The sequence below is a fragment of the Gorilla gorilla genome, chromosome 16 (assembly GCF_029281585.2).
Source record: "Gorilla gorilla gorilla isolate KB3781 chromosome 16, NHGRI_mGorGor1-v2.1_pri, whole genome shotgun sequence".
Classification (NCBI taxonomy): Eukaryota; Metazoa; Chordata; class Mammalia; order Primates; family Hominidae; genus Gorilla; species Gorilla gorilla.
Window position 1 is genome coordinate 36,229,578 of NC_073240.2, and position 13,149 is coordinate 36,242,726.

Genomic DNA, 13,149 nt, shown 5'->3' on the forward strand with positions numbered 1-13,149 from the left:
CAATGTAAGATATATAGAGTAGACGATAAGACAGGAAGAAATCCATAGTTTGTAGAAGAAAGGAATATAGGATATAAAAATAAGTCAGTTGATAAATTTATAGAGAGGCACTGACTCTGGGAAAAGATAAATACAAAGGGTATATATGTGCATGTGGAATATATACACACAATCACTGATACCAAGTGGAGAAAAGTTCAAGGTTGAAGAGACAGAATGATGCCAAAATGAGGGAGTCACATTTTCTAGGCTTTAGGGGGAATTTGTAGATGAAGGCTTTGAACCTGTGATAAGTTTAGGAACTATAGTAATTGACAAATATGGTACAACATTTTATTTCCAGACAGATCTTCCTTCATGTACTTCCTCATGCACGCTTGACTTTATCATCTGAAATGACCAGATGTGGCACAGCCTCAATAAAGCTGCACCTGGGAGTGAAAATGACACTGGTCTGTTCCAATGCCAATTCTTCCTGTTTAGAGTCCAGAGTCAATACTAGAAAAGCATTTCTTATGCCAAGGGACCAGGTTTAATATTCAAAATCCTGGGAACTGAAAGGGCTTGAGGCAAGCTGTGCAATTCTGAGGAGCCAGGAGCAATTTGTACAGGGCTGTGTGCCTGTTTAACTAATGCTATGTCTGCATCCTCCCTGAAAATCTTAAGTCCATCTTATATGTTTCTCCCACTCCAAACCCTTCAGATTTGCCTCAGAGCCACCCAACAATCTCAGGTTTTTCCCTCATGAAGTGAAGTGAAAAGAGATTCACAAAGTAATTTTCCACCATAATCAGGTTTTCTAAAATGCATATACTAAAACTAATTAGAAAGAGTTTCTGTTCAGCATTTTCATAAAGTAGTGTGCAGAAGGAAACTATTCTTGGTACAGTTAGTGGTTACACTGATAGGATGCCTTAGTTTGAAAACTTCCACTATGATGCCCATTCCATTTAAGCTTCTAAATAGGAAAACAAAAGACAAAATGAATTTGCCAATGGTTTTATATCACATATCATAGTAACATGGCTCCCCTGTATTAGATAATTACATTAAAAATTTTTTTTTTGAGGCAGAGTCTCACTCTGTCGCCCAGGCTGTGGAGTATAGTGGTGTGATCTCAGCTCACTGCAACCTCTGCCTTCCAAGTTCAAACAATTCTCTCACCTCAGCCTCCTGAATAGCTGGGATTACAGGCACGCACCACCACTCCCAGCTAATTTTTGTATTTTAGTACAGACGAGGTTTCAATATGTTGGCCAGGCTGGTCTTGAACTCCTGAAAGTGGTCTGCCCGCCTTGGCCTCCTAAAGTGCTGATATTACAAGGCAGGAGCCACTGTGCCCAGCCTAGGTTGGAATAATTTGATACATTTTTTTACTAAACTTATTCTTTTAATATTCAATATTCTTTTAAGAGCCTCCATATGTCAGGAACTCTGCTAGGACAGATACAAAAATGAACAGCACTATCGTGTTTTTGAGGTCTCACAATCTAGCAAAAGCGACAGCCACAAAAACAAGCCTAATAATGCAATGAGACCCACAGTAGAGTTATAGACAAGCTGCCATGGAACAGAAAGGAGGAAGGTAAATTAGGGCAGGTTTCACAAAAGAATATGAGGTGAGAAGAGGTTCTTCAGGAGGACAAAGAGATAAGCATAAAGAAAAGCACAGCCGAAGACTCAGACATGAAAAGCAATCTCCTAGAAACTAATTAGTTCATTATAACTTGATCCCAGAGGTGCTTGTGTGGGAATAGCAGGATCAGACTAGTAGGATTGCCAGGCCCTCTTCTTAAAGAGCCTTCTGTGTTAGCCTAATGTGTTTGGACTATATCTTAATCATGGGTCATTTAAGCATTTATACAGATCAGCTGCCAACAACTTTGTAGAAGAGGTGGATGGAGCATAGGGCAATACTGAAGGCAAGTTGATTAGGAGGCTCTCGCATAGTACAGATGAAAAACCAGTAGTGGTGAGAATGAAGTCAAGGGGTCAGATTTTAGAAGTCATACCAGCGTTATCAATAGGTGCTGGAGCTATAATGGTGATGGTTGAGGGGGATGGAGTGGAGAAAGGGACTGAGAAAAAATGGAAGTCTCACAGTAGGGCCTAGGTTTTGACTTAGATGATGAGGTAAATGATGATGCTTTTAATTAAGGAAATTCAGAATATGGAACAAGTTTGTGTAGGAAGATAACAAACAAGTTTTGAATTTGTTTAGTTTACCATGCCAGTGGAATATTAAGGTGGAAATATCATGAGCAACTGAATATACAGGTCCTTAACTATAAGCTCACTGCTTTAGCCCCAGTGTCCAACTGTTTTTTAAAGAGGAGGAGAAAGGAAAAAAGGGAAGAAGGGAGGGAGGGAAGAGAGAAGAGATTAAAAAAGAAGAATTGGCTGGGCACGGTGGCTCACACTTGTAGTCTCAGCACTTTGGGAGGCCGAGGCAGGCAGATCACCTGAAGTCAGGAGTTTGAGAACAGCCTGGTCAACATGGCAAAACCCCGTCTCTACTAAAAAGACAAAAAAAATTAGCCAGGTGTGATTGCGGGCAACTGTAATCCCAGCTACTCAGGAGGCTGAAGCAGGAGAACTGCTCGAACCTAGGAGGCGGAGGTTGCAGTGAGCTGAGATCGTGCCATTGCGCTCCAGCCTGGGTGACAAGAGCGACACTCGGTCTCGAAAAAAAAAAAATCATCTAGGATGGCTTCCAAGTTGAAACCCACACATTTTTAGAAAACGTGTTACTCTTTGTCCCCACTGCCACAGTTCACCCTTCTACCAGCAACAGCCTGATTTATATTTGGAGATTCACCCTTCCTTTACTCCTAGTAAACATATTCCCAGTAGTCATGATTCCATCTCTTAGTTTAGGATGACAAACAATGTAGGCCTACCAAATGAAAGTCATCTTCTCCCAACCACAACTGACTCATGAATATGTACACGTCAGATCAATTAAGATTCCCCTTTAAGCTATTTGAAATGAAAACTGGAGCTTTTCCTACTGCATTTTAACCAAGAAGAATACAACTGGGAGCCATCCTCTAATTACAAGGTCCTGACTGAGAAGAGAGTCTACAGAAAGTAGAGGTAAGAGAGAAACAGAAAACAAAACAAAACAAAAAAATCTTGACTTTGATTATAAAATTTGGGTCCTATATCTAGTTATCTTGAATCTAGTTATCTTTAGATTGCTGTCAATAATAAAAAATAATTTTTGTTATTTTTATTATTAAATTTATTATTTATGTATTTAATATTTATTATTAAAATTTTAATCCCTCAATTATTACTGTCAATAATAATAAACAGAAGGAAAGAACCAATGAAAAAAGGATTTCAATTAATTTATTAAGTTAGAAAGCAGATAAAGAAGGAACCATGACTGATCAGTCAGCACAGACAGCCATAATCTACTGTTTGCATGGAAGAGAACAGAGCCAAGAAAGGAACCAAACTAGGCCACACTATCCTGAACTCCAGGAATAACAAGTGTGAGATGTGAGGTTGGGAAAATTCTAGAGTCAAAAGCATTCATAGTCAGCTTTCCTCTTGTATTATTCTTGGATATGAAAAGGCAACCAAAACATCAGAGAAAAGCTTATAACATGAAAGAGAAGAAAACTAAGAAAAAAAAAATCTCAAAGAAAACACCAATATTGGCCGGGAGCGGTGGCTCACGCCTGTAATCCCAACACTTAGGGAGGCCGAGGTGGACAGAGCACCTGAGGTTGGGAGTTTGAGACCAGCCTGACCAACATGGAGAAACCCCGTCTCAACTAAAAATACAAAATTAGCCGGGCATGGTGGCGCATGCCTGTAATCCCAGCTACTCAGGAGGCTGAGGCAGGAGAACTGCTTGAACCCTGGAGGCAGAGGTTGTGGTGAGCCAAGATTGTGCCATTGCTCTCCAGCCTGGGCAACAAGAGCGTAACTCTGTCTCAAAAAAAAAAAAAAAAAAAAAAAACAAAAAGAAAAGAAAACACCAGTATTTCAGGAAACGAAAGACAATGTTTAAAATCTCTGTATTTTAAGAGGATATAGGGATGTTACATCTATAGAAAGAAAAATAAGTTGTTATTAAAAAACAATGGACAAACAAGAAAAGTTCTTGACTACTGAAAACATGATGGTTAAAATTTAGAAAAATTTAACAAGAAAGTAGGGAAATTTAAAAAGGAAATCTCACAGAATATACAACAAAAAGACACTGAGATAGAAAATACATTTTAAAAAAAAGATACATGAAGAGTCAGTCTAGAAGGTTTCATATGTGACTAGTGAGAGTGTCAGCAAAAGGGAACAGAGAAAATCAAAAGGAACAAATTATCAAACAACTAGTGGAAGAACCATCCTTACACTGCAATTCTATTGGCTTTGCAATATTTTGTGTATCAGATTTGACATCAAGTTTTCTCCCGTCAAAAGAATAAAAATGGCTATGGCAGTTTTAGGTCTCACATCCACACATCTCTCTGCACAGAAGGAGAAGAGCTTATCTTCTGCCAACTACCCAACATTCTAGGCTTCATTCTATTAGGACAAACATAGGTTAACAAAACCATCTCTGATCCAATCACTATGGCCAGAATAATGCCACGTTCTGACTGGCTATCACCTGGATTACATGCCTATCCCCAAACCATCAATCGGAGAAAGAGGACGAGGGATGTGTCACTACTCAACAGGAATTTAGGGAAGCGATGCAGGAGAAACAACACTCAATACAGCATTACTGTGACATTTCAGTACACCAAGCATAAAGACACATCGTAAAAGTTAACAGAGAAGAAAAACAGGCCACCTAAAAAGGAACAACAATCACACCAGTATCAGCAAAAGGCTAGAGAACCATGGAGCAATGCTGTCAATGATCTGAGGAAAAATGACTTTCAATTTAAAGTCCTAAATTCAACCAAATCAATAAAATATGAGAGCAGAATAGGAACATTTTCAAAATGGAAAGATTCCAAAGTCCCCTAAGGCAGTTTCTTAAATATAGATTATACTGAAACTAAGGAATAAACCAAGAAAAAGGAAGACATCAGATCCAGAAAGTAGTTCCAACCCAGCAGAACAGAGAGAATATAATCCCTACATATATTTCCTATAGAGATATAGTGCTTATATGTATCTTTCTGTAACTATGACACTGCTCATGTGACTTAAAAAGAAAACAAACAATTGGAAATTACTGTATTTTCAGGAAATAATACAGTTATCCATTAAACTAAACTAGATAAGAACAGAAGTTACATTTTAACAGTAAAGAAATTCTAAAGAATAAAAGATTAGCCACATGAAAAATCTTTTGCAAACAGCTTGAGATACATACCTCTAGCTGTCAGAGTCACCTGCTAATTTATGAGACAAAGGCTTATTACATTTCTATTAGGTGTCATAATTTCTACAAAATAGTTATGAAACTTATAACTCTACAAGTTCCTCCAAGTCTTTCCTACTTCTTTTCAGCAATTAGTAAATTAAACTCTTTGCAAAAAGGAACATCTATTCAAAAATTAGTTTTAATATTTGTGGGGAAAATGTTACAAAAACAAGACTTATGTGTGAAAGTTGCAAAGCTGTAACCTGTTATAAATAAATGTTTATAGTGAAAATAAATCTAAATGCTTTCCATACTCCATTAATACTCAAAGGATTAAAAAATGCAGTTCTTTCTTTTTCTTAGAACAAGTAAAGACTAACTTGAAAAATTATAGCTTTTCTAGATTCGTTTTTTTTCGTAATTACTCAGTTATTCATTAGAATATGTAAGACCTCCACTGGAATCTTTGCACCAGTGTTTCATAAATGAATTTAACTATAAAAGCCTAGTTATACAATCACTTCCATAAAAGCAATATATTTCTGATATTTATGTCCTTAAAATATCCTATAGTAAAATTAATATTTCTACACAGGAAAAGAAGGAACTATTTAGTCCCAGACAACTTGATAACATATCTTTCAACTATAATTATCATGTACAAACTTCCAAAGCATAAGTTGTCAAGAATTTAACATTAGCATTAATTTATGTCATAACTGATGGTTAGCATAAAGATAATAATGGCAAAGCATCCATTTCTCCAAAGACAGCATGGATGGAAAAGAAAATTTCTTCTTAATTATTGCTAATCTGCCCATTTTTAATTAAATTTATTATTAATTGTAATTTATTATCTCTCTTTCTTGGAGGGCTGTTATTATCATGGAGTTTTTCCAAAGTGATCAAGTTTGTGATTTTTAAGCAACCCACAATGATGAGTGTGAGTCTCACACAAATGATGAATGTGAGTCTCATCATTTTATAATATTGGTTTATATAAAAACTTAACGCCCAAATTCTTTGTACCATGAGAAAGAAATTTTGAAAATGCAGGATTTACACTCAGTATTTCACACTTCAAAGTGAAAACTGTCAAGATCATAACTGCACCCTTTTGGAGATATGACCACTAAAAGTAGGATTCTTTTAAGCCTTCTACCTTGTTTGATAATCAAAATGTTTATTAGCATGTATCTTCCCAGAGGGAAGAAAGCAGGTCCTTGTGATTTCCTTTCAAAAGTATCTACTTCTTATGCTATCTATAACTAAGCAGAAAATTTTGGAACTACTCTAAGGGTTTTTCTTATCAGTTTCTTTTTAGAATAAAATAAAATGTTCTGACATACAAAATAAGAACTATTTTAGTCAAACAAATTTTAAAAGAATTTCAGTGCTTCATATATTTTTCAAATCAAAATCCTTAATTAACTTTTGATTTGTATGAAACTCAAAGTATGTCATTTAAGTAGCTACTTGAAACTAGAAAATTTTCATGACAGAAGTTCATGAGGTAACTTCTGAAAAAACTGAACTTCTCTGAAGAGTGAGAAAGTGAAATGCAATGTCCCTTTGTAGAGGAAGGGACAGAAATCTTCTTTCCTTCCCCTTGTGAAAAATGGCAAGACATCAAGAAATACTGGCTTGAATTCCCCACTTCATCAAATCTGCCTTATATGAATCGATTGTAACGGACTGAATAAAAATTCATACTTAGAAGAATAACTGAACTGTATTCAAATAGTTGGCTATCAATAAAAATGAAAAGATAATTGCTTAATATAAAATCATCCTTATTAATTACCATTTACTGAGTATAGTAACTATTAGATATATGAGCCCAAATATACGCTCCTAGAAATTAATCAGTGCAAAATGGCTGCCAAACTCTTACATTCTGTGACTTATGCATTAAATTCATACCTATTCCAACAGATTTAAGCAAGGCTCAGTCTCTCATTTTCTTTACATCTACTTGTTACCTTATCAGAAATGTCTTGCTTGACAACCATACATAGCACCACCTCCACAGCTATGCCCTGCCATCATGTGCAATCTGATTCTGCTTCATTTTTCCTCATAGTACTCTTCACTATCAAGCATGCTATTTATTGTTTATTGTCTGTCCTCTTCCACTAGAAAGTGAGCTCCATTAGAATAAGCCTTTAACGTATGCGTCCACCATTCTATCCCGTGTCTAGCACTATATGCCAGGCATATAGTAGGCATTCAAAAAATATTTGTTAATAAAGAGATTAAATGGCCATCAGCTCTAATCTTTCTTTTCCTTAGGAACAGAAAATTTATTTTAATATCATTTGATAATCCTGGAGGCCAAACTATACAAAACGTCTTATTTTTAAATATCATTTAATATAAAGGCATACTAATCATTTGCAGTTTTTTTCTAACCAAAAAAAGACAAAATCCTTTTAAAGAATAGTTGGGCTACTAACAATTGCAAATTACGGATTACTAAATAATTCGGCAAATGTAATTTGTTAAATTACACACTAAATCCAATATACTTAATTGGTTACTCTGCATACCTTAACAAGTTTCAAAAGCTCATAGAGATCTTCAACCTCATCACCTTCACATTTGGTGTACACTTGTCTTGTATCCAAGCTCCTTCCTCTTATGGTTCGGCGATAGAGGGGAAGAGCCATTGCTTCTGCATACAAGTCAATGGCATGGTGCCCCACTGTCTGATACATGTAGCTATCCAGTTCATCAGACCCCACTGCAACAATTAAAATGGAAATAATTATCAAAAGAGAGTGAAAAAGAAAGCAGATTTGAAAGCCCATCCAGGTTTTACTGCTTGAATAGTCGACACAGAACTTGAAAGCTTGCTATACTATGTTTCTCTGCATTTATGTAGTAAAATAAAAACATAAGAATTGCACATTTGTCTGTAGTTGCATCTAGTTCATATCACCCCTAATAATCTCTACTACTAATTACAAATACAAATGTATTAATACATAAATTTGTTGTACCATATATGGCAAACATTTAAAGAGAAGAGTAATGTATCCAATAAATTTTGATTAGTTTATTCAGTTAAATATTTTTATTACATAAATGTTTTTACAAATCATTCAAGGTTATTCATGAAGTCATCTAGACTTGTAGAAAAAAAACCTTTCTTAATTAAAGATCTACCTAGTTAATAAGAGACAAATATTGGTAAGAAAAATTTCAGATCATTTTGGTATATTTAATATTCAGATATTCAGGACCTTATAATAAAACATGTAAATAGATATAAATTCAATATTGTTAGAGCATTAGAGCAGTTACAAATGTGCACAGAAATATGATATCTTAAGCTAATCAATAATATAATCAGTGGTTGTCACAAGATTCCACAAATATCAATATGGGTAAAATATACAAAACAGATGAGTCACATCAGAGCTCTGGGTGATATAAATGAACTTAGAAATATACTGGAATAGACCTTTAGATCTCGTAACCTTACTTTTTAGAAAAAGAATCATGAATATATACAAAGATTATTTGCAAAGATACTTATCATATTATTTATAATACACTAGAAATTATAGTATATTCATATAATAAAGTACTATGCAGCCATTAATATAATGTTGAAGAACATTTTCTAAAGTATGTTCTGTGGAATACAAATCCCATAAGACATTAATAGGTATGGGATGATAAAAAGATTTAAGGTTAAAGAAGTTTATAAAACATGGGGATAAAAAGTGTTAAATGGATGTCTGTGGTGTAAATCTTCCTAAGCTAATATGCTTTCAGGTACTCCAATAAGAGCAGAGAATATGAACTATCTCTCAAATTTATCTACCCACAGAACACTTAAATTTAATGGGGGTATTTGTGTTCTAAAGACATATGGGAAATGCTATCGTAGAATAATATTTAATGACATGGAAAATGTTCACAAAATGCTATTAAAAAATTACAAAATAGTTATTTTGACATATACCTATGTGTGTATGTATGAATAGAAGCCAAACAGGTCCAGGCTTTCCATTAAATGTGAAAACTTCCTATCAAAAGGAATGAAAAGTGATAGTGCAACGGCCCCTTCAACAGTCAAAATCATCAAAATCTGCTACCCCATTTTGGCTCACAGGTTTCTGAACTCACACATTATTAGATTGGCTTCCTTCAGAATATTACTCACATTGTTACTATAAATGTTTCCACTCCTGGTCCCAGTAGGAAGTAGAGAACACAGCCAAAGTTACCTAAAAACCTTTCTGCCTTCTCTCGTCTCAAAATTAGACTGGATCTTTAAATATATTCATTTTAAAGGATATTGATACAATCAAACCAATTTACTCAAAGAAATTTGGGCTTCTTGGCAAGAAACATTCTGATGTTAGCATAATAAGTAAAACATCTCACTGGCTTCAAAAACCTAGAAGATAATTTTCTTTAAGGCTCCATTTAGTCCTAACCACATTGTAACTTTGATTAATGGAAGCTACAGAGCAACAATAGTGTGAGATCAAATAAAACCAAAGGCTCCCCTGTTGCCTGAAGCAACTCAATTAACATGCCACAAAAGTTCCTACTACAAATCTAAAGAGACGGTTTTGTGAATTTTATGACAAGTTTGCATCATCCTCATTGATGGGAATAAATTCCTTTTCAGACCACCCATTGAAAACACGTAACTTTGCTAGACATTGGAGTCATCTCTACCAGTCATTCCTCACTAAGGTTTCTTTCATAACACTTGTAGGAAAATAAGTCATTCAGCGAATTGTTCAATAATTCCCAGTGTCCTGCTGATTTTCATCAAGATGAGCTAAACCATCTCCACGTACCAACCCACAGCCATCTGTTTTCTTCTACAATTACTATTGTTTTGACTGCCTTTTCCAGGCTTTTTACTTCAGAATATTCTAATTCCATTTACTATCAAATTTTTTCTCACTAACAATATTCTAAATAAGTGTCTCTATTCTACTGAGAGGTATAATTTAAAAATATACTTTGCTTGTCATTTTACCACCCTGCTGGTGAACCATGAACACAAGGAAGATTATATATTAATGGTTCTGTACTAGGTAAGTAAAATAATTCATGTGAAAGCTGAAAACAAGATAGAAACTCCAGTGATGAAATTATAATATACCATGTATGTATTATATACTATATAAACATCTGCTTTTTAACTTCACAAGATAGCGTGAAAGTCCCAGTTGCCTCCCCCTGGCCACAAGGGATAAGGGAGTTTCTCTCTTTTGGTAAACCTAACAGGAGATTCTGCTGCTTCTTTTATAATACAGAAGTTAGAGTGCAGTTCCTACTCATCCTCAAAGAATTTTCTCTTTCTTAAAGTTGGAACTCTTTCAAAAAACATCACTTCTAAAAAACCATCTGTTACTCATCAATTGCAGCACAAAATCCAAACATGTGCATTTACCTCTGACTCTCTGTGGGACCTTTCCATTTCTTCCTATAAAATATTTCTAAACTCTGTCTTTCCACACGACATCCAGCATTACTTACATCTTAATCACAGAAGGAAAGAAGATTCAAATATCTGACTGAAATAACTGCTCACTATTCCAGGGCTAATCCAAATTAGTTCGTTATACACCTGTCCACCAATCAACCTTGCGTGAACTACTACCAGAGGCATAGAGCCGGCCCAAGTGATGAGGAGCAATAAAAGGAAGATAGAAGATATGATCTCTCTTCTCAAGAAGCTTATAATCAATCTATTTAAAGATATAAAACAAGTATTTAGCTAGATTCCAATTCAGCTACATTTACAGAATGCCTACTTCATGACAGGAACTACGACCGATGTTCTCACATATACCACTCATTTAATTAGTCTTAAAATAACAGTGCAAAAACATGGAGCCTGGAAAGAAGTAAAAGAGAGAATAAAAAGATCTTACTAGAAAAGTCCTGTGAGAAGCAGTAATACAAAAGTCACAAAAGTGCTAATCTTTTTTCCCTCTTACATTTTAGCAGTTAATATCTGTAGTTTCACAGGTATAACACAATAGCATTAAAAAGCAAATTGGTGAATATATTTCTTTTTTCAAAAGCTATAATTGGGGATATTTCATTGGAGAAAAAAATGAAAAAAGTAGCCAATATGAGTCTGTGAATTATATGTGGATGCCCTTGTTACTACAGACAAATGAAAAGTGGGAATGCATTGCTTTATGCTTCTCTCAAGTCTCACATTTCTGGCTTACATCTAAAATAGGTAAACCGTATCCTTTTAATAATAAAATTAATATATCGTTTATCAATATGTGTCTTACTTCTCAAGCTCCTTGAGGCCTGAGACTGTATGTTATCTACCTCTATGCTGCCTACAGTACTTTGGAATGTGGCGGGGTAAAATGGTAGCGTACTTTGAAGTAAGAAGGTTCAAGTCTTAACTCTACAAGTTTGTGCTAGTTTACTTCAGACAAACTCTAAGCTTCAGGATCCCTGTCTATTAAGATTAATAGTGCATCTCTATAGAAGTTGGTTATGAGAATTAAAAAATAAGTAAGTGAAAACACTCAATGCTAAGTTCTAGGTGGAAACTAGCATCTAATGGGTGCTTAATATATATTGGTTCTTTTTTTCTTCATCTTTGTACGGTATACCTGTACAATGTAATAATGAAGTTGGAATTTCATTCATTTAGGCAACTTCCCAATAAAGGCATGTACTTACCTTGGTTTTCAGCTGGTCTTAGATTTGCTAAAGCAACGATCTGATGCCCAGCAGCAATGCACTGCATCATATTATAGCAGCTGTCCTTCCCACCACTAAACAATAAATCAAGAGAGAGACAAATATCATGGTACTGACCATTATTCAACATAAAATCACTAGATATCAAAACAGAACATATCATTTACTTGACTCTTCAGAATATATTACAATGCAAAAAAACCCATTAATTTCTAAATCATAAACAAACTGAGCAACCGAATCTGAATGTCTAGGGCTGCTACTCACAGGAGCTTAAGAAACTATATATATATAAGAATATTCTAAACAAAATATGGTAACTTTTTGCTTTGTGATAGCAAATATATTTGAAGTGATTTGCAAATAGAAAATGATTTCAATTTACATCCCAGCTAAACATTTATTATATAATTATATATGAAATATATATATTCTACCTAAGGAATATATATAATAATATATATTATTCCACTTAGAGAATATATATATAAAATAATTTCATAGAAATTATTGAAAAAGTAAAAAAAAAACTATTCTCCATGAGAAAGTAAAAAAAAAACAAATTCTGCTCCACCATAAGAAATCTAACAAATGGCTACCATCAGCAATTAAAGGATCAAATTAAAGATTTGAGTACCCAGCTAATGACAAAGTTTGACACACTTGGTGGGTTCAAATTCTGCAGAGATAAAAAACAAGATGCTGACTTACACTGATGATGTGAAACATCAGCACTATCAGCACTTCCGCCATCACCACACATACATACAGTATACACACACACATTATATATATATATATATATATATATATATATATATATATGATGGCAGCAGAACTAGGCTTGAGCTATAAATGTAGTAACACATTGAAAGGAACTTCTAAATTCTGGTTCTAAATCTACCTAAGGCAGACGCATATCACTTAGTAAAGACAAGCAGTAGCTCATCTATAATATGGCTGAATGGCAATCTATATGCTATTGTGATTTAATATTCTCCTAATTCCCACTATCATTTATCATTGCCTCTCTCCCTTTTACATTTCTTTTTCCTCCTGCTTCCCTTCTTTCCAATATTTGCTTAAGGCCTGCAAATCCCCAGGCAATG

General features: G+C 34.6%; 1 protein-coding gene across 3 annotated transcripts in view; it reads right to left on the reverse strand.

Annotated features, from left to right (window-relative positions):
• The window catches only part of DPH6 (diphthamine biosynthesis 6), a 175,520-nt gene that overhangs the window by 159,487 nt on the left and 2,884 nt on the right, over positions 1 to 13,149 (reverse strand). For all 3 annotated transcript variants that reach the window (XM_004055938.4, XM_055363256.1, XM_004055939.3), the window contains exons 2-3: positions 12,020 to 12,114; positions 7,882 to 8,075 (exon numbers count right to left, since the gene is read on the reverse strand). In XM_004055938.4, the coding sequence (XP_004055986.2) occupies positions 7,882 to 8,075; positions 12,020 to 12,114 (289 nt within the window). The remainder of the gene's footprint in view (positions 1 to 7,881; positions 8,076 to 12,019; positions 12,115 to 13,149) is intronic.